The 21,540-nt window shown below is 43.9% G+C and overlaps 1 protein-coding gene across 3 annotated transcripts in view; it reads right to left on the bottom strand.

Annotated features, from left to right (window-relative positions):
* Nucleotides 1-29: 29 nt before the first annotated feature.
* The window catches only part of INTS11 (integrator complex subunit 11), a 24,313-nt gene continuing 2,802 nt past the window's right edge, over nt 30-21,540 (bottom strand). For all 3 annotated transcript variants that reach the window (XM_077837334.1, XM_077837331.1, XM_077837333.1), the window contains exons 2-18: nt 20,384-20,576; nt 18,999-19,096; nt 17,112-17,185; nt 15,624-15,852; nt 14,644-14,742; nt 14,507-14,541; nt 12,792-12,930; nt 10,906-10,970; nt 9,973-10,162; nt 6,897-6,980; nt 5,449-5,538; nt 4,581-4,743; nt 3,437-3,544; nt 2,666-2,727; nt 1,803-1,945; nt 1,236-1,365; nt 30-213 (exon numbers count right to left, since the gene is read on the bottom strand). In XM_077837334.1, coding sequence (XP_077693460.1) covers nt 148-213; nt 1,236-1,365; nt 1,803-1,945; nt 2,666-2,727; nt 3,437-3,544; nt 4,581-4,743; nt 5,449-5,538; nt 6,897-6,980; nt 9,973-10,162; nt 10,906-10,970; nt 12,792-12,930; nt 14,507-14,541; nt 14,644-14,742; nt 15,624-15,852; nt 17,112-17,185; nt 18,999-19,096; nt 20,384-20,411 — 1,803 coding nt within the window. In that variant the 5' untranslated portion in view covers nt 20,412-20,576 and the 3' untranslated portion in view covers nt 30-147. The remainder of the gene's footprint in view (nt 214-1,235; nt 1,366-1,802; nt 1,946-2,665; nt 2,728-3,436; nt 3,545-4,580; nt 4,744-5,448; nt 5,539-6,896; nt 6,981-9,972; nt 10,163-10,905; nt 10,971-12,791; nt 12,931-14,506; nt 14,542-14,643; nt 14,743-15,623; nt 15,853-17,111; nt 17,186-18,998; nt 19,097-20,383; nt 20,577-21,540) is intronic.

The raw sequence follows: 21,540 nt of genomic DNA on the forward strand, positions 1-21,540 counted from the left end.
TCTGAAGTTTAATACTCTCTACTGCAGGATATTTTACAATAGACGTTTTATTTAAAAAAACAAGTATTTACATGCTCTGGATAATGTAAAAAACGGAGGTAAACCTGGAAGGCTTCTGAAGTTCCATTTTCCCCATTGCTGCGTCACTCAAGCTGTAGTTTGTGGCAGTCCCTTTTTCAATAGGGATGTAAGATAGCTGCCCAGTTCTTCATCCTGTACAGAGAAATAGGTCAGGTGGCAACACCCCCACTCCACTCTCTTTTAGGGCAGCAAATCAGAGCCTGCTGTTTTGACAGGCCTACACCTAAACTTAGTACTGTTTCTGAATTGGCAGTAACAATCTCCTGTTTGTCAAACAAGTCTGCTATTTTGGAAGAACAAAGTGTGAGGGGGCACTGAGACAACAGATGTCTTTTTTTTGCTTTGCTCTCAGGAAAACATTTCCCCTCTAAAGAAAATCCTTTTGAAATCCACAAAACCTAGGCACTAGAGAACTCTAGCCATGCAATTAAACACTAGTGCCTCTGCTGGGGTGAACTTTTTGCTAGTCACAACTCAAATTTTTCATACAACCCCCTACCCCAACCTCCACCCATTGCATCATATTGCTGATGGCTAAGGCCATCAATTTTAGGGTGGTTGATGATTTTGTTTCCAGTGCCCGCAGTGGGAGTAGACTCAGGAGATGGTGCTACCGGAAAGGTAGTTTTATTAGGGCTAAAACACTGGGGGAAAGCTTAAGGAAAGGAGGTGACTCTAGAGTTAGAGTGCTGGAGATTTACACCCCAGCTTGCCATGCACTAACAGGCCCTGGGGGCCTGCGGCTGCCCAATGAAAGTTTGAACCAGCAGGCTAAAGCACTGTAGAGCAGCCCCATACTAAGACAGCGTGTCTACACTGCAGCTGAGGTGTGAGATTCCCAGCTTGGACAGACGATCATGATAGCTCAGCATGAGCTAGTGCACTAAAAATAGCTGTGTGGATGTTGCAGCAGGGGTGGCTGCAGCTATGTCTGTGCTGCACATGGAAGGTGTAACTCCATGCGCAAGTGGCTCATGCTGGACTCAAACTCACTCAAAGATGGAGTAGCTCTTTTCTGTTCCCTCACTGCAATAACCCCCTTCTCTGGAAACTCATCCTTACAATTGCAACCCTCACCACAGGCCCACATTAGAACATAGCTAACCAGAGTCACTTTGTGAACGTGTGTCTTCTGAAGTGACATTTATTCTTACTTGGTATGTCCATGACACCAGCAAAACTTTGGTTCCTTGGTCCTCTGACTGTGCTGTGGCTTGGATCAGAATGGACTCCACCATGATAGATCCATCAGGGAGATGCTGAACAGAATAATCTTTCAGGACTCTAGGAAGATGGAAGGTACATTATGCATTCCTGCTCTGTACTGAAGTGGGCGTCTGACTACACAGACCTAGCTCCTACAATCAGTGCATCAGTACAGAGAACGCCTGCACCGCCCCAGCCACCGTCTGAGCCAATACCCGCCAGCCGAGGAGGGCAGAACAGGACTCATTCAAAGCCTGCTTATGCCTTTCTATATTAATCATTAGAAAGTCACATGGTCCCACAGGGCTTGATTTCTGGTTTGTCTGCATAAACCACTCCTGAGGGGCTGGGCCAGCAGTCTAGAGCAGAGGAATTATCTGTACATTTTAGTCACTGGAATCTCTACCAATAGTTTTTTTGTCACCTATTAACATTCCCCAGCTACGCACAGCTGCTTTGGAACAGCAAGGCCACCCTTGGAGCAGCAGCTGTTAAACAGCCTGTGGCATGCTTACCCCTTAAGGTGATTGTAGACTCGAAGCACCATCTCGTGCTCCTTGCGAGGATCCTGAATGTGGACACGGCAGGTAAAACGCAGCTGATGCTCCCCTAGCCCCAGTTCCTTCAGTGCCTGCTCAGGGGAGACCAAGCGGAAGCTCTGCCAAGGGAAAGGAGAAATCCATTAATCACAGGCTGCCATTCACATTAGCTCTATAGAGAGCTACCCAATAACAAAAAAAGGACTCTGGAGCAAAGGACAAACACATAGATTTCCTTGGGGCATGGACCATGCCTTTTTAAATGGCCTCGCACACTGTGGACAATGTCACAAACAACAGCCGCTAGCTAGATGTGTGTGTGTGTGTACACAGATTTATTTATACAAACACCTCTCTCCATCATACATTCCCTGTTTTCCAAACCTGCCTTCAAGCACAGCTGCTCTATGAATAAAAGTTGGCACAACCCACCTGTATGACAAGAGTGAGTTAGACTACAACCACTAGGTTAAGCATAAGATCTCTTGACCTGGACCAGAAGGTAAATGCATCCATAGTGTGGCAGCAGGAGGCAACAGCATGAGAAAAAGCAGAACTGTATTGGAAGTGGCTCTGTGGATTGGTTAGCTATGTCTCCAGTGTTCTCTTCCAGAGACAGAGAGCCATGCCTCTCGGTTGGTCTGATCTCTACCAACCTTGGTGGTTGAGAAGCTGGGAATTCTCATATACCTGGATCTCCTTCATAGCCCCACAACACTTCAGAGCGGTCACTGCTGAGCTGCTTCCAAGAAGCTAGGACTGTGCACAACACCTTTACTGTTAGCAGAGGCAAACAGAGGCCACAAGACAAGTACTAGAGTAATCTCCTTTTCACTTACATTATCCTTCATGATTAATGTGCCATGCATGAGCTTTGGCTTCTTGGAATCTGGTACGAGACCTAGAGTGGGACCAACCGAAAGGAAGCACAAAGTCATTAATGGTCTTGTGCTTATCTAACACCTTTTATACACACATAGTAAAACACTTTGGGATCTAACAGACTGCAGGGATGAGAAGAGGGCCTGAACTGCCAGCCCCTCAACTGAAATGCAGTAGGTTCAGTCTATGATCTTATAACCTTGGCAGAGACCTTTTACAAACAGTGTCTTAACCCAGTTAGCAATTCCCTGGGGATGGGGCAAATCAGGCTCAGCAACATTGACTTTCTCTCGATCTTGCAGCACACGTCGCTTCCTCGGTTTAGATAGAAGTTTGTGGGGATTAAAACCAGATTATCTTGTAATTCCAACAGGGGTGGAACTGGCCCACTGAAGCATGCATTTGTATCCATTAAGCAAACCTGACAGGTAATCTCTCTGCAGAGTGCATTAATGATGAATAGCAGGGCAGCCCCATTCTATGTGTGTCTGACTTTCCAGCATGGGGCTTTTAAAAAACAGTGAATACACTATGAATGGGGATAAATTGGCAGGTGAACTCTTCATCCCACTAGTGATGAAGCTCCATTATGTGGAAGATCACATAAATGTGTCCACAACATCCCCTTCTCACACATCCATGCATAACCTTACATTCAGCAGTAAAAACAAGCTGTACGAGAACTGCAGTGCCTGAAAGGGAAAAGTCATTGTTAACTGGTGTATTACCTATGGCAGTCTCTCTCTTCAACAATCCAAGGGAAATGTCCACTGGTATATTGGGGCTGGTGAACAATGTAGTGGTTTCTCCGTTTGCAGGCATGTAGCAGTTGACATCTGTATTAAAAGTAAACAATACTGGAGAAACGTCCATATAGAGCTTCTAACCCCAAAGGACTTTTTATACAGGAACTATCATTGCACCCATAGCTAGAGTGGAACACGGCGGGTGTTTAACAACAACCCTTTACAACAATTTGGGACAGGGACTAAGAACATTATACTCAACTGAAACTTGAAGGGGTAATGCAAATAGCCAGTATACTTGTTCTAAAGGGAATCTTGCCAAGCCACCAGAGTTAACACCCCTAAACGTGTGGTAAATTCCATGGGATCGTTAGTCACAAGTAGTCACGGCCTTTTTACATACTTTTCCCATGGAAGACAGCACAGATTCCCACAAAGGGAACAACGCTACTTAGTGAATCACCAGCAACACCTCATGCAGCAGCATGGGTTTCTTTTGGAGAACTCCCATCCAGCCTGAGTCTTGGAGAATTTGTGAGAGTTGGCAAGATCACAGGCTACAGCAAGACTGCCGCAGAACTTACAGCCATGATAAAAACAAGTTAATGCAAAAGTCACCTGCAACTGTTGGGAAAATGCACCCAATAAATAAGTATCCAGAGAGTGAAACACAATGGTCTCTTTGCTGATCATTCTCCACCTCGCCTTAGAGTCAGCTGCTTTCAAAAAAGGTTTTAGTTTTTCCTCTACTCTTGTTCACTGTAACTTAAGTCCGTAGTACAGAATTATAAACATGAAAGAACTTTTCCCCACCAGTCTCTGTTGGTTTTCGGAGTCCAAGAGACACAGCTTACAGAAATAAATCCCTGTTTATACATGCACACATACAATAACTCTCTATTTCTTCGACTGCACTGCATCTGATTGGTCCCTAAAGATCATTAAACCTGCAGCAGGGGCTTACTGCAAGCCATGCCATCTGGAGAGTCATCGAGCCAATCAAAACACGTTATTCAACTAGATTTCACATCCTGGCCAAAGTACATGAACTATAAAAATAATTAATCCTTCCCCCTTCCACGACGAATCCTCCCCAGCACCCTCTACACCCAAACAAGTCACATACGAAATTCCTGTTCAATTTTCTGCTTCAGGAACTCCATCTTCTTTGCTTCCCCGTGAACCAGAAGAACACTGCGTGGCTCGGCCTGGCGAATCAGCTGCATTATTCCCTTGGCATCAGCATGGGCACTAAAGGACATGTATTCTACCTGCATCTTCACCTCCAGCTGCAGGGAGCAAGGGGAGAAGCAAACAGAAGCAATCCCCCATCAATACTTGCTTTGCTTGTTCGCAACTTACAAGCCACGCAGTAACTAAACCAGAGCTCTCAGCGTCCACGTGTAACTGGAGTGAGCAAGACACCTACTTCAGAAAGTGGGACAATTGAGACAGCCAGATCCTTGATGTCAGGGGCAGTTGACAGCAGTCAGCTCCATACAAGGAAAGCAGTTAGTACCTTGCAGGATCAGACTTTATCATTCTGGATACACTAACTGTCTCAGCTTTGCCCAAAGAAAATCATCATGTAAGGATTTTAATTACCAGCTGCAATGTCCCTTCCAGCAGGAATCTATGTGACCGTTACCTCACTGAGTATAGGTGATTTATGTACTTTTCCATATAGAAGTAAACACCCATTAAAGCTTATGGGCACATCTACAGTGATTTCAGGCAGTAAGAGATTTATGGGGCAATTGTTCAGCCATTGCCCACGTAGCCAAACTCCTACCGACTGTAGTTGTGGGTCCACACGTGGAAGGATGGCCGCAGAATGCAAATCATTGTCAGTGCAACCAAAGGACCTAATTCAATCACGTCAGCTAAAATGTTACTTGGTACATCAACAGAGGGAGAGATTTTCACCGACACAGAGGGCAGTGCAATGTGCAAGTCCCCTGAAAGTCAGTGGTGCCCTTCCAAAATAAACTTACTATTTGTCTTCCTTCCATTTCTAGCTTCCGCTGTCCACTCAGGATCTTATGGCCCACAGTTCCTTGCACACAGTAACCTGGCATAATGACCTGGAAGGAATCCAGACAAATACGTAGCATTTGCACACTGAACGGAGCAACAGTAAATTGTTCTCTTGGGATAGAGCTAGCCACACAGCCACCTGTATGATGCTGATGGCAAGTTTCCATGGTTCTCGACCTGTATACCACAGCTCTTTGTTTAAATGCTACTGAATCTATTCTGTTCAATTATGCCCCTTAGCATCTTGTATGATAAAGACCCCCCGAGTATGGCACAAGCATTAAGATTAAATTTAAAAGGTGGCTTTTGTTAAAATTTGCACGCTACTAAATAAGGGTTATTACTAGTCATGGGTAAACAGACAGCTTTGAACAGATAAGCACAGCTGAAAATACATTTTCATAACAAACTCTTGCACCACTCATCCTTTCTGAGTCTACTGCCTACAATGCAACATTTTAATAGTCAGAAAAGCTCGAGCTAAAAGAACTGTACCCATGTCAGTTCCTCAGGAAATCCCTCTCTCCCCGACTATAAAGGCCTGGTTATCATTCAGTTTCATCGGATTCCTTCAAAATTAAGGCTTCTTTAAAAGATCTTCAAAATATTTAGTAAAAAAATATAAAAAGCGGTTCCAGTCTCAAACCTGAGGAATGTCACCTTATGAGTTTCAAAGGTCACCGTCAGCCTTTTGTGCACAGAAACTCTCTCAGTGGGATATTTTATATCCTTATCAAGACCACCAGAGCAGGCTGGCTTTCAGAGCGTGGCTCCGTGAGAAACGCTCAGAGTTCCACAGCTATTCACCATCAATGATTTTCATAGCCAGTGTTCCCTGTGTAAAAACTGACCCGCATGGATACTTGATAAGGTGGTCCCACTGAAATAAATGGACCAGTGTGTCCCCACGCATGGATCACAGGCAGCATGTTAGGAGTCAATACTAATTTTTTTCCCCTAATTGAAGCACAATGTGGTATCTAACATAGGTCAACTTAAGTCTGGAGTGTAGACATGCCATCAGAACTGATAGCGTCATGTTCATGCACAGTAATTAAACCTTGATTTTATCAAGCTGCATCTGTTCCTCAAAGGGTGAATCCTTGTCCAGCAGAGACAAATCCTGGCCCCAGCGAAGCCAATGGCTAAACATCCACTAATTTCAGGGCCTGGAGTTGGTCCAAATGCAATATGCCAGTCATAAAAAGCATTTTTTAATTATGCTTTAATTAAATAAGGTCAGTCAGTGGTTATTACTAACTGATGACTCATTTAGATAACAGCCGATAAAGGAAAGATACATGCAAAAGACTCTGCCATTATAGGCAGAGTTTATTTCTAAAACGACTGGACTGTAGCCCCACACATCAATATGAGGCATCATTCAAGTCACAGAATTTCTTACCATGTTCTTTTCATTCCCTGCCCATTTCCTGAAGATCTGAAGGGACTGTCCGGCATGAAGCATACCTGGGGTTGCAAATACAACCTAGGTTTCAAAACAAGAGTGTTAGGTGCTGCCACACAGAGATTCATTTTTCCTAATGACTAAAAAGCAGGTTTCCCAGATTATGGAGAGAGCACATAAGAACAGAACCCAGAAAGTTCCATCCATGAATCTATATAGTACCAAATAATATACAGTACTGTTTATACTCATTGCAGCTGTGGGGTTGGGGGGGGGGGGAGGGAGGGAGAGGCAGAGGTAATTTTTTCCAACTGTGCCTTATTTTCATATAATAAGATCTCCATAATTTTCCATAAAACAAAATACTTCAGAATTCACATTTCCTAATAAACCCTTCAAGAGTTTTTATTAGCCTGTAGTGCCGTGATGGTTTCTGAGCGATCTACTGGTATGTAACTAGAACAGGAATCTGTCAAAATCAACAGCAACAATGCAACATTTATTTGTTTTTAAAGGGTCACTGTCATGAGTTTAATTTAAAGGGATTGGTTATAAGAACTATAGATTGGATCAGTGCAGAGGAATGCACTTAACAGATCTGCCATTTGTAGATTAATTTTCTAATTACAAGAGGAAAAGGAGGACTTGTGGCACCTTAGAGACTAACACATTTATTTGAGCATAAGCTTTCGTGAGCTACAGCTCACTTCATCGGATGCATTCAGTGGAAAATACAGTGGGGAGATTTATATACACAGAGAACATGAAACAATGGGTGTTACCATACACACTGTAACCAGAGTGATCACTTAAGGTGAGCTATTAACAGCGGGAGAGCGGCGGGGAGGGGCGGGGGGGTTATAGTCAAGGTGGGCCATTTCCAGCAGTTGACAAGAATGTCTGAGGAACAGTGGGGCGGGGAGATAAACATGGGGAAATAGTTTTATTTTTGGCCACTATGGATGTAGAAGCCCTCTACATCAACATTCCACACAAAGATGGACTACAAGCCGTCAGGAACAGTATCCCCGATAATGTCGCAGCAAACCTGGTGGCTGAACTTTGTGACTTTGTCCTCACCCATAACTATTTCACATTTGGGTACAATGTATACTTTCAAATCAGCAGCACTGCTATGGGTACCCGCATGGCCTCACAGTATGGCAACATTTTTATGGCTGGCTTAGAACAACGCTTCCTCAGCTCTCGTCCCCTAATGCCCCTACTCTACTTGTGCTACATTGATGACATCTTCATCATCTAGACCCGTGGAAAAGAAGCCCTTGAGGAATTCCACCATGATTTCAACAATTTCCATCCCACCATCAACCTCAGCCTGGACCAGTCCACACAAGAGATCTACTTCCTGGATACTACAGTGCTAATAAGCGATGGTCACATAAACACCACCCTATACCGGACACCTACTGACCGCTATTCCTACCTACATGCCTCCAGCTTTCATCCAGACCACACCACACGATCCATTGTCTACAGCCAAGCTCTATGATACAACCGCATTTGCTCCAACCCCTCAGACAGAGACAAACACCTACAAGATCTCTATCAAGCATTCTTACAACTACAATACCCACCTGCGGAAGTGAAGAAACAGATTGACAGAGCCAGAAGAGTACCCAGAAGTCACCTACTACAGGACAGACCCAACAAAGAAAATAACAGAACGCCACTAGCCATCACCTTCAGCCCCCAACTAAAACCTCTCCAACGCATCATCAAGGATCTACAACCTATCCTGAAGGACGACCCATCACTCTCACAGATCTTGGGAGACAGGCCAGTCCTTGCTTACAGACAGCCCCCCAACCTGAAGCAAATTCTCACCAGCAACCACACACCACACAACAGAACCACTAACTCGGGAACCTATCCTTGCAACAAAGCCCGCTGCCAACTGTGTCCACATATCTATTCAGGGGACACCATCACAGGGCCTAATCACATCAGCCACAATATCAGAGACTCGTTCACCTGCACATCTACCAGTGTGATATATGCCATCATGTGCCAGCAATGCCCCTCTGCCATGTACATTGGTCAAACTGGACAGTCTCTACGTAAAAGAATAAATGGACACAAATCAGACATCAAGAATTAAAACATTCAAAAACCAGTTGGAGAGCACTTCAATCTCTCTGGTCACTCGATTACAGATCTAAAAGTGGCAATACTTCAACAAAAAAACCTTCAAAAACAGACTCCAACAAGAGACTGCTGAATTGGAATTAATTTGCAAACTGGATACAATTAACTTAGGCTTGAAGAGAGACTGGGAGTGGATGGGTCTTTACACAAGTAAAACTATTTCCCCATGTTTATCCCCCCCGCCCCACTGTTCCTCAGATGTTCATGTCAACTGCTGGAAATGGCCCACCTTGATTATAACTACAAAAGGTTCCCCCTGCCCCCCCACTCTCCTGCTCATAATAGCTCACCTTAAGTGATCACATTGGTTGCAGTGTGTATGGTAACACCCATTGTTTTATGTTCTCTATGTATATAAATCTCCCCACTGTATTTTCCACTGAATGCATCTGATGAAGTCAGCTGTAGCTCACAAAAGCTTATGCTCAAATAAATTTGTTAGTCTCTAAGGTGCCACAAGTCCTCTCTTTCTTTTTGTGAATATAGACTAACACAGCTGCTACTCTGAAACCTGTACTTACAAGAAGGTAGGTCTTGTAGTATGTTTATTCCTTTTATTATGTTTAAGACAAAAGCTTCATTATTGCTGCATATGATTGGATTTATTAGTGCAAAAAAATGTATATTCAACAGGGATTTGGGTGTAGAGTCCCAGGTCTGCCATAGGCACTTCTTATGTGATACTGGGCAAATTACTTCATCTCTTTAGGCCTCAGTTTCCCATCTGTAAAATGGGGATAACAGTAATTCGCTATCTCAGAGAGGTGTTGTGAAAAATACATTGACAATTGTGAGGAGCTCAGATGCTATGTAAATTGTGCACTGTCCTTAACCCAGGCAAAAAACAGCACTAAAGCATCTCCTATCAATGCACATCAATCCTATCATGTTCTTAACCTCCACGTACCATTGGCCCAGGGTTATCGGCAAAGGCCCTGTCAAATGCCTTGATGTGTTTGAATTCGAACATGTTTCTCTGGACAAAAGTTTTCCGGATCTTCTGATTGGTCCATGTGATGAAGAGCTTGTAGTAGTGATTGGCCTTCTCAGTCAGCCCCATGGAGAAGTAAATTGGGGCCTTCAGGTTCATTCTTTCCCTTTGGGGAGAGAGAAAAGTCAGTCAGCCAGCTGTCGTTGCTTAAGTGGGATCCTGGCAAAAATCCCTCAGGCGCTCCCCTTTGTGTGCCAAGAATCAGTCTAGGGACTTAAGATTTCTATGCATATACTTACCTGGGGAAGTAATAAGCCAATATCACTGCTATGTCACAGTAATGTTAGATAATCCAATTCTCATTGTCAACTGCTCCAGACTTATCTAATCAATTATGAATGTTAAACATGATGCTAAGGGGTATAATTAAGAGTAAGGCATCTTTAGATTATCATGTACATGTTCCAACCCAGACACAGCCTCTCCTTTTTGATCTTTACCATGACGATGTTCATAGAAAAAACTCAATATTTTATTCAGGCCATCCAAAAAAAGTTACTTGTCCTGAGCATGGAGAGTTTTGCAAGGCCAGAGGGATGGCATGAAATAAGGAAAGGGAAAATTTAGACTGAGTGTCTGGGGGCAAGGTGAGGAATGTCTCAAAAGAGCAAGATATTTTAGAGTAGTGTCCAAGTGGTGGAGGGACAAAAGCATTAGAAAAATATACTACAGGGAGCAATCCAACACTAGCCAGCATGGGCAGATACAGACTAGAGACAGAGAGATGAATGTAAGACTATCCATGACAAGACAGACACCACAGAATCCTGGAAAAAATGAGCACTAAGTGTATGGGGGGGAAGGGGAATAGATATAGGTTTTAAATGGAAAACCTGAGGCTGTTCTTACCAGAAAGTTTCCAGTAAGATGCAGAGTTCCTGGGCACGTCCCAGAGCAAAAACCGGGATAAGAACCTGCAGTTGAAGTGCAGAGTTAGACTATATACTGCGAAACACTGTGCAAAAATTACATGCCCCACTAGTGCCCACAAACACCTGCACTTGCTCACAACGGGTGTACATTCAATTTTGCAGATGAACTCCATGTGCCCTCCTTTCCAGACTCTCCCCATAGAGGGCCGATCTTCCTGATGCTGCTTTTTATTTCCCTATTCATCATTTGTTCTTAATGGAGAGGAGATATTGCACTTATACTGAAAGCAACATCCCAGGCTCCCTGGATTCTTGCAATATAACAGGGAACACGCTTTGTGGAGACTTAGGGAGCCACATTGTTCTGTTTAGCACTGCAAGGAAGTTTCCAATAAAATACTGTAAATAAAAACAAAACCACATTTTTGGCATTGTCTATGGAAAATTACATTGTGCCAAGCATCTTAACTGCCTAGGCCGCACTGGAGCAGTTATGTCCTAGCAGTAACTTATTTAGCCCTCCAGGGGACAAGGAGCGTGAGAGTCCAACATAGAACGTACACACAGCTGCCTCCTTGGAGAGTTTTCACACACGTCGTTTCATGTCTCTAATATTTTCTTCTGTCAAACTGTTCACTGATGCTTGCTGCCAACTGGCAGCACCTTACATTACTGATTTGTTTTCCAGATTCAGTGACAACTTCATACTTAAGAAATCATCAGCTAGTTCTAAGAGGAGTCTCTAGGTGGGAGATCTATCTGTATGCCACCTCTGTTCTCAGAGGACTCACTTTTTCCTTCCATAAGCAGATCCAGATTTCTCCCTCACTGGGAACAGAACAATAAATGAATGAAGTATATGACCAAAGTCACTGGGGATGAACTAATGTACCTTTTAACCAAGACAACACCATTAAAACTGTAAACATGTGACTGCCATACAGACTGCACCTCCCATTTTATCAGTGATTAATTTAATCCAAACCTCAGGAATTAAGGGCCACATCCTCATGAAAATCAGCATAGTTCCATTACTTGAGAATCCAGTGACTTGACCACTGGGATCTGGCTCTAAATTATTTGTTTTAATGCAGATACAACATCCATCTTTAAGTAGGACTGCTTTTAAGGCACATTTTATTGGGAAACTTCTCTCACTGGCTACAGAAAGTTGGCTTTTAATTAACAAGAGGGGGGCAATGACCAAAATTCTGAATGAACAAGAAACAAACAAGTGCCTAAGGAAGACACACAAAAATCACAAAAGCCAACTACAGTTAAAAATTGCATTAAGATGTTATTGACATTATAAGCACTGCTATGTGCCATGTGCTTTGGTGGTCACGTAGACAAGACGACCAGTTGTTTATTTCAAATTGACGTGATTAGAAAAGATCTGAACAAATAAAAGGGGGAAAGCTACATGCAGTGCATTCAAACATTTTTAAAATGTTTCAGAAGGGGATGTAGGTAGGTTAATACTTCTCATATATTTGGGGTTTTACAGCAAAAATCTGCTCAGCGTCTAATAGTGGGGCACGGAATACAGAACACAGAATGCACACGTCTGTGTTTCAGGCATGACTGTCTCTGTAACGTTGAACGACAAGAGTTCAGATTGTAACCTGGCATTTCCTTTCCACTAGAAAAGCAAGAACACCCACTTAATACCCTGCCCTTTCTAGCACAGGTTAGCAATAAAACCAACCACCAAATTTGCTTGGTGGAGCAACAGAGCTGTCGTCATGCTGTGTAAGAAGGCAGCTCAAATATTAGCAATAATACAGCCCTACTGACCCACCGGATGCGCATGCTTTCTACAGACTGGGAAAGACCCCAATTAGCTTATGCCGCATACCATACCTTCCCTCCTCTCTCTACACTTTCATGGACCTTCTTCAGGAAGTCCCTCTCTCTGCAGCGTTTGGAGTCTCTGATAGTTGTGGCATAGGTGGATTCGCTGATTAATAAATCCGGACGACACTTATCAATCCAGGCAGCTCTAAAAACAGAGAGCGACAATCTAATAGATAATATATAGCACCTTAATATAGGGATAATGATGGTCCTTATCCACCTTTTATAGATGGGAAAACTAAGGCCCAGAAATCTCAGAATCATAGGACTGGAAGGGGTCTTGAGGGGTCATTTAGTCCAGTCCCCTGCACTCATGGCAGGACTAAGTATTATCTAGACCATTCCTGACAGGTGTTTGTCTAACCCGCTCTTAAAAACCTCCAAACCTAAGCAATTTTATTCCAGTGCTTAGCTACCCAGACAGTTAGGAAGTTTTTCCTAATGTTCAATCTAAACCTTCGTTGCTGGAGTTTAAGCCCATTGCTTCTTGTTGTATCCTCAGAGGTTACGAAAAACAATTTTTCTCCCTCCTTCTTGTAACAGCCTTTTACATACTTGAAAATTGTTATGTCCCCTCTCAGTCTTCTCCTTTTCAGACTAAACAAACCCAATTTTTTCCAATCTTCTCTCACAGGTCATGTTTTCTAGACCTTTAATCATCTTTGTTGCTCTTCTCTGGACTCTCTCCAATTTGTCCATGTTTCCTGAAATGTGGTGCCCAGAACTGGACACAACACTCCAGTTGAGGCCTTATCAGCGCGGAGTAGAGCGGAAGAATTACTTCTCGTGTCTTGCTTACAATACTCCTGCTAAAACATCCCAGAATGAGGTTTGGTTTTTTTGCAACAGCGTTACACTGTTGACTCATTTATCTTATGGTCCACTATGACCCCCAGATCCCTTTCCGCAGTACTCCTTCCTAGGCAGTCATTTCCCATTTTGTATGTGTGCAACTGATTGAAATTGAATAAGGACAAATGCAAAGTATTCCATATAGGAAGGAACATCCTGTTTACTTCAGACCATTTCTCCAGTTTGTCCAGATTACCGTGCAGTGACTTGCTCAAGGTCACACAGGAAGTTAGTAGCAGAGCCAGGAATCCTAACTTCACTGAACCACACTGTAACGGTCTTTTGCTAAATGAATCCAGTGCACAATATGGAAACTAACACTACAGATTTTTGAGACACAAGTTGTCATTTACTTGCTGATGACTAATTTAAGAGGTTTCATTTTATTAAAGATCAGCAACATTTAAAATCTTTCATACACATAAATATACTTCTCCTTTAGCATTGATACAACATTTATTACTGCAAGTCAAAAACAAAACATGTCTCACTACAAATTTATAGCATTTGATCTGAACTATGTTAGAAAGCTAACACCTATAAAAGATGCTATGACAGGAAAACATTTAAACCCAATTATTGTGCAGTCTTAAAAAGGGGATTAACATGATCATACACCAGAGAAAAGAATAATACTGCAGAAGTGCATTCAGAGTCTATCTTGAGGAATTATTTTAAACCTATTTAGTTCCATAATTGAAAACAGCATTTATCTTCCCAAGAGAGAAGGCACTAAGTGACCGAGTCTTTTATCCAAGAACACAGAATCAACACTAATAAACTCCCATACATTAACAGGAGTTGCAGGTTAAGATCTCCCGTGTATGGATCACACACATTAAAATTCAGTCTCTCTGCTTCCTACTTACCCTAAGTGTCTGTCTGGCGTCATGTTATAATCACCCTAATGGAAGAAAAGAAAACCCATTTACTACCTGAAAGATTATTGGACACATACCATACAAAGGAGATGTATAGGTCTATAAATATTTATCTGTATACTCACAGTATATACCACAGACTCAGAACCAACTTTAATCTGGAACATGGCTGCTCCCAGCACATGGCCAGCATAGTACGCCTTGATTTCCAGCTCATCATCTACCTACATAGACAAAACCATTTAGCCAATTTTAGACGACATCTCTCTCAGTGGTTAAAGAGAATTCATGATTTAGGAATTATAAGCACTGATGGCAGCTGATTTTATTACTCTGTTTCTTCACTGCTAATTTTCTGATCCCTTCCCAAATACAATTGTCCTCTTCCCACTCCCTGTGTTTGAGAGGCAGCATCCTCTATACCACACTCCTGCTAGAGGAAACCATAGAGAAGAACCAACTTCAGGTGCAGTACCCTGAACAAATAAGGGATTTGATTACCCCTGAAGTGCCTCAGAATCCACAGACTGCAAGACAAATGCACTAGCTCCTGAGAATCTTCAATAGCAGCCACTAAAAGGACTCTGGGTAATCTCTGTCTCACCTTCTTCCTATTTTGTATTGTGTCTCTGCCTCCCTGCTTTCTCTTGTTTCTGGATCTCCACCCTGGTCTCTTGCTTGTTTCTTTTATATGCACTTTGGTCTTTCCACCTATTTTTGCTCTTTGCTAGGTGAGGAACAACAATCCTCCACTCCCTTTATACATGGAAGGGCTGCAGAGGAAACTGACTAGTCCTTCTCCTTCTGTATCAAGCTCCTTAGAGCACACAGCTGGCTGCAAAGGGAAACTGACAAGAAACACAATATCTTAAAAGTTTAAAGTGAAAGTGCTCCTTAGCAGGGTCAGGGGTATGAGGAGAGGAGATTAAGATTCCTGGGCTCCTTTCCCTGCTCTGCCACTGACTCTCTGTCTGACCTTGGGCACATCACTTAACCTTTTTGTGGCTCAGGCACTACAGAAGAGTAGCAATAGAAGACCCTGTACTCTCCTCTTCAACAGTCCAACTGATTTATTCCAAGAGTTCCCCAGGGTGACTCATTTTACCTGAACTGTCTGGTGAAGGTGGACAGCTACCACTTTTTTCATACAATCTTTAATCATTTGGGAAGTGAAGAAGTTGCTCTCCCCTTTCTTATCCACAGTAATTTTCCTGTAATCCTCCAGCAGGATGGGGCAGATGGCCTTGGTGGGGTGCGTCATGTATATGGGTCCATCATAGCCAACCATTTCGCTGAAATACGGTAAAGCTCCACAGTGGTCCAAATGAAAGTGGCTGTGAAGGAACACCCAGAATGAAAGAGACATCCCACAGGCACTTAGTTAGATGTTTACTGCTGTCACCTAACACACAGATCTTGTGAACACGCGTTAGTTCATGTAAAGTGCTGAGAGATCCTTGCATGAAGCAGAAGTGCAATCTAATCTTTGCAGTATAGAACTGCAAGCCATTAAGGATGACTAGTTTATTAATGTAGGAGGGGAAAGTGGAAGAATTATTTTCCAGTGCTTTCCTCTTCTGCATCTGAATTATAAGACGGGAGCAAGTTTTCATAGAATCATAGAATATCAGGGTTGGAAGGGACCTCAGGAGGTCATCTAGTCCAACCCCCTGCTCAAAGCAGGGCCAATCCCCAATTAAATGATCCCAGCCAGGGCTTTGTCAAGCCTGACCTTAAAAACTTCTACAGAAGGAGATTCTACCACCTCCCTAGGTAATGCATTCCAGTGTTTCACCACCCTCCTAGTGAAAAAGTTTTTCCTAATATCCAACCTAACCCTCCTCCACTGCAACTTGAGACCATTACTCCTTGTCCTGTCCCCTTCTACCACTGAGAATAGTCTAGAACCATCCTCTCTGGAACCACCTCTCAGGTAGTTGAAAGCAGCTATCAAATCCCCCCTCATTCTTCTCTTCTGCAGACTAAACAATCCCAGTTCCCTCAGCCTCTCCTCATAAGTCAGGTGTTCCAGACCCCTAATCATTTTTGTTGCCCTTTGCTGGACTCTCTCCAATTTATCCACATCCTTCTTGTAGTGTGGGGCCCAAAACTGGACACAGTACTCCAGATGAGGCCTCACCAGTGTTGATAGAGGGGAACGATCACGTCCCTCGATCTGCTCGCTATGCCCCTACTTATACATCCCAAAATGCCATTGGCCTTCTTGGCAACAAGGGCACACTGCTGACTCATATCCAGCTTCTCGTCCACTATCACCCCTAGGTCCTTTTCTGCAGAACTGCTGCCTACCCATTCGGTCCCTAGTCTGTAGCGGTGCATTGGGTTCTTCCGTCCTAAGTGCAGGACCTGCACTTATCCTTATTGAACCTCATCAGATTTCTTTTGGCCCAATCCTCCAATTTATCTAGGTCCCTCTGTATCCTCCTATCCCTGCCCTCCAGCATATCTACCACTCCTCCTAGTTTAGTATCATCCGCAAATTTGCTGAGAGTGCAATCCACACCATCCTCCAGATCATTTATGAAAATATTGAACAAAACCGGCCCCAGGACCGACCCCTGATGATTCTTACCTGATGATTACACAGTCTAGAAAGTCAGTCAGCCTTCCATTCTGGGTAATGTATGAAAAATCAGGAAAGCGTCTCTAAAGGACACAAAAGCATGTTATCAAATATTAAACAAAACTGGTTACTGAATTCAAAACATGACATTAAACAAATGTCAGCCGCCCATGTAGCTTTAGGAATGCACTGTGATCTTATTACAGGGCAGAACTCCAGCGGGACAACAGGGAATGCTGGTGTCACCAATAAAGTGGATCGCTACAGGCTAAACCCCATAAAAGAGATGAGTGCGGAGAGTGCCAAGAAGGAGGAGGAGAAAACTGCCAATGGGACAGTTTATTAGAACATTGCAAATAAGTAATTACGTTATCGTCAAAGAAGAAAGATAGCTAATCCATTTTATCCTCACCAAAATGCTCATTTGTAGGTTTCAGACCTCTTCATAGAGTTCTGCTAAAGTTGGTAGTTTGCTCTGTGCTGTGTTTTATGAATTCTGTTATCTGCACACAAGAATTAAGCTTACTCCTCTCTCTCTTAGAAGCCATCAATATTCAGGCATCGTGAGCCAAAACAACAGAGTCAGGAGGAAAAACCAACCACCACAATGCATCACTCTATATCCAGCAAAGCATACATGCTGCAGGTCTTGGTTTGGGTCCCATCAACTGGCTGGTAACAAAGCTCATCCCAGTACCAAACTAATGATGGGTTTTATGTTTTAAGCCAGGGGTGGGCAAACTTTTTGGACATCGGGGTTCCAAAACTGTATGGAGGGCCGGGTAAGGAAGACTGTGCCTCCCCTAACCCTGACTGCCCCCCTCAGAATACCCCACCCATCCAACCCCGCCTGCTCCTTGTCCCCAGACTGCAACCCCCTGCCCCTAACCCCCCCCCCCCCCCGGGACTCCACCCCCTATCCAACCCACCCTGCTCCCTGTCCCCTGACTGCCCCGCCCCCTATCCACACCCCCGCCCCCTGAAAGGCGCCCTGGAACTCCACCCCCATCCAACCCTCCCTCTAAAGCCCCCTTCAGAATGTGGCCCTGCGAACATGGGCGGAGGACTCAAGAGCAGCACGGGCAGCCACGCAGCTGGAGAGAAGCAGCAGTTTCCCTTTCAAAGCAGCACCTCTCTCTGGCCGGCTGCGCAGCCGCCCGGTGCTCCTCCTGAGTCCTCCGCTCGTGTTCGCCATGCTCCCACCAACCGCCTGCTCCCCTGAGGCTGCAGGTGAGCCTCCCTTCCTGCTCTCCCCTGCCCCCGCAGTGCAGCCCCCTCCCGTGCTGGCGGCGTGCTGCACTGAGGCTGTGGGGGAGGAAGAACAGCAAGGGAGGGGCCGGGGACTAGGCTCCCCGGCCAGGAGCTCAGGAGCCGGGCAGGACGGTCCCGTGGGCCAGACGTGGCCCGCGGGCCGTAGTTTGCCCACCTCTGTTTTAAGCACACAGGAAGCCTCCTGCCACTTAAAGTGAAATGACACTGAAATGCAGGATCCACTGCCCTGCTGATCCTCTTTTTAAAGTTTTCAGGCAGCTCACACACCACCTGGGGGCTGGGAGGTGGAACTACAGAATACAAACATATATGGGGAAGAGGGGACATATAGTCCCCACACAGGAACTCAGAATTGCCAGAGGGAATATTGGTCCATCAAGCGTGGCACTACAATTCCAGCAGCGGTTAATACCTAAGGTTTCAGAGGAAAGTGAGTCCTCACCTAAGAGTGCACCAAGACGTTGTGCTGGATTCTTCAAACAATTTCTAAATGAAGCTGGTACAGCTGGCCAAGTAGGTTATGTAGCTTAGGCACCCACAGAACCAGAAGTAATACTGGAAAAGGCGGGGCAGATAAACCTTAAAGAATCTGCACATAGCATTCAGTCTTTCTGCAATACTTACATCGTCATTATAGCCCATGTGCATCCCGCAGTCTAGCATGACATTTTTCCCTGCAATAGACACAAGGATGCAGCTCCGGCCCACATCCTGGCCAGCCCCTGGAGCAAGAGACAAACAAAGGAAGCTGCATCACCTGTCTATGTAACCTCTTAAATCTTGAGAAGGATATAAACATTTGAAGCTCTGGGAAAAACACTGACTAGATAAACATCAACATCCGTATTAAAAGAGGCAAGTATCATGAACCTCATTTTAGAAAGGAGGAAATTCAGGTGCCGACTGGGGAAATGACTTGCCCAATGGCACACAGTTAATCGTTGGCAGGGCTGGATTTGAAATCTGGAGTTCCCCTCCTGTAGTCACTCCTCTGTGCCACAGGGTCTCATCTTTCGGTGAAAGTGCAGCTCTCCATTTAGCACCCAGCTTGTCAGTTTCAGACCAAAAGACACACATTAGCAAACAGCATTTCTGCCGATATATTTAAGGAGATGCCATCAAATGGCTTATCACTAAGACTGTTATCATCTTTCAGGAACATCCTCTGTATGCAGACTACACACAGAGACAGAGCTACACAAAGTAACAGCAGCTGTTTTTGAATTTGTGTACTCCACAGAACAATGATCCCCACTCTTTCTACAGCAAGTTTGAATAAGCTAACATTCTTCACACACTATGCTAATATGTATGCTGAAGCAAGACCACAAAGGAAACAAGAGGCGCACAGCATAATCCAGCTTCAGTAAAAACATTTTTGGGATGGGCAGAAAACAGTGTTTGCCAAATTCAAAAGGACAACAAGAAATAATATTTTGCACGTATCTAGCTATTTCTATCTACGAGGCAGCTTATAAATATTAATTAATCCTTTTAACATCGAAAAGCAAGGTTAGCAACATCTCTTTCTGTCTTCATGTTTGCAAAGCAAGATTAAGATTACCTAAAGAGAGGAGTCAAATCTGAATGCTAGTTATACAAATGTAACACAGTAACATATAAGTAACGTAACATAGATAGAAGTATAAGATAGGGCAGGGATCGGCAACCTTTGGCACACAGCCCATCAGTGAAATCCGCTGGCCGGCCGGGATGGTTTGTTTACCTGCAGCATCCGCAGGTTCGGCCGATCGTAGCTCCCACTGGCCGCGGTTCGCTGTTCCAGCCAACAAAGGCCGCGGGAAGTGGATTGCCAATCCCTTAAAACCATAACAAGCTATTCTATCCCAAAACATGGAAAGAGGCACAAATCTCCTGCTGTCTGTATTGGAGTTATTTCTACATTTCTATATTAGTTATTTCTAACTAATTTTAATTCCTTTAAGGCTCTGTCACAGCATCCAAACCTTTTCTACCTATTTCAGCTCCATCTTGTGGTTTGAACTTACCCAAGGGAGTGACTTTTATTTCAGGCATTTTAAGCAGAGAAGAACTCTTTGAACCTTAGCTGTACAGCAGGCTATTTCAGAGATACCATAACTGGGTACTAAAAACAAGAGAAGATCCAGCCTTTCTTCAAACCACTGATCTGTTTATTTACTAATATCACAGAGAAGAGTTCAGCTGGGGCCCCATGGCTTCCTAGACGGAGACAAGGATACAGACAAGAAAAGAGTCAGCTAACTCGGCACATTATTAGTGTCATCTAAAAATGCATGCCTGTTTCCAATATAGTCAAGGCTAACGTTCCCCAAAAACATAAACTGGTTTCCTTAACCCTAACATTATTACAGTGTTTTATAGTCACTCAGTCCAAGATTGATTGGGCCATAGAGGCTGAATCCTTCTCTCTGTCGTTAGAGAGATTCAGCCCAGGTGAGAGGGGATGCACATTGGCATGGCTGTATGTGGGAAGCCTGACTGCTGCTGATCCTGAAGTACCTGATCTGCGGACAGAGTGAGGTCTTCAGCCTCCTGGACTCTTGAGCAAGGACTAAGTTCATTAATTTATTAATGAACTGCAGACAAACTCCCTATTACAGCCTTGATTTTGAAGTGGGAGTTAGTTTTAAAAAATTAGGACTCTCATCCTCTGCATCCCTTTCCCAATGCAAACTGCTATTAATTCAAAGAGGAGAATGAACTTAGTTCAATTAACTTCAAAGTTGGGAAATAACAAAACCCCTTAAATTGTGTGAATACAATTAGCACATTCTTTAGCTCTGCTTCTGGGATTCCAGAGCAGTATGTATTTTATAGGTTTCAGAGTAACAGCCGTGTTAGTCTGTATTCGCAAAAAGAAAAGGAGTACTTGTGGCATCTTAGAGACTAACCAATTTATTTGAGCATAAGCTTTCATGAGCTACAGCTCACTTCATTGGATGCATACTGTGGAAAGTGTATAAGATCTTTTTATATACACACAAAGCATGAAAAAATACCTCCTCTCACCCCACTCTCCTGCTGGTAATAGCTTATCTAAAGTGATCACTCTCCTTACAATGTGTATGATAATCAAGTTGAGCCATTTCCAGGGGCACTGCTATGGGTACCCGCATGGCCCCACAGTATGCCAACATTTTTATGGCTGGCTTAGAACAACGCT

This window comes from Eretmochelys imbricata, chromosome 18 (genome assembly GCF_965152235.1).
Source record: "Eretmochelys imbricata isolate rEreImb1 chromosome 18, rEreImb1.hap1, whole genome shotgun sequence".
Taxonomy (NCBI): Eukaryota; Metazoa; Chordata; order Testudines; family Cheloniidae; genus Eretmochelys; species Eretmochelys imbricata.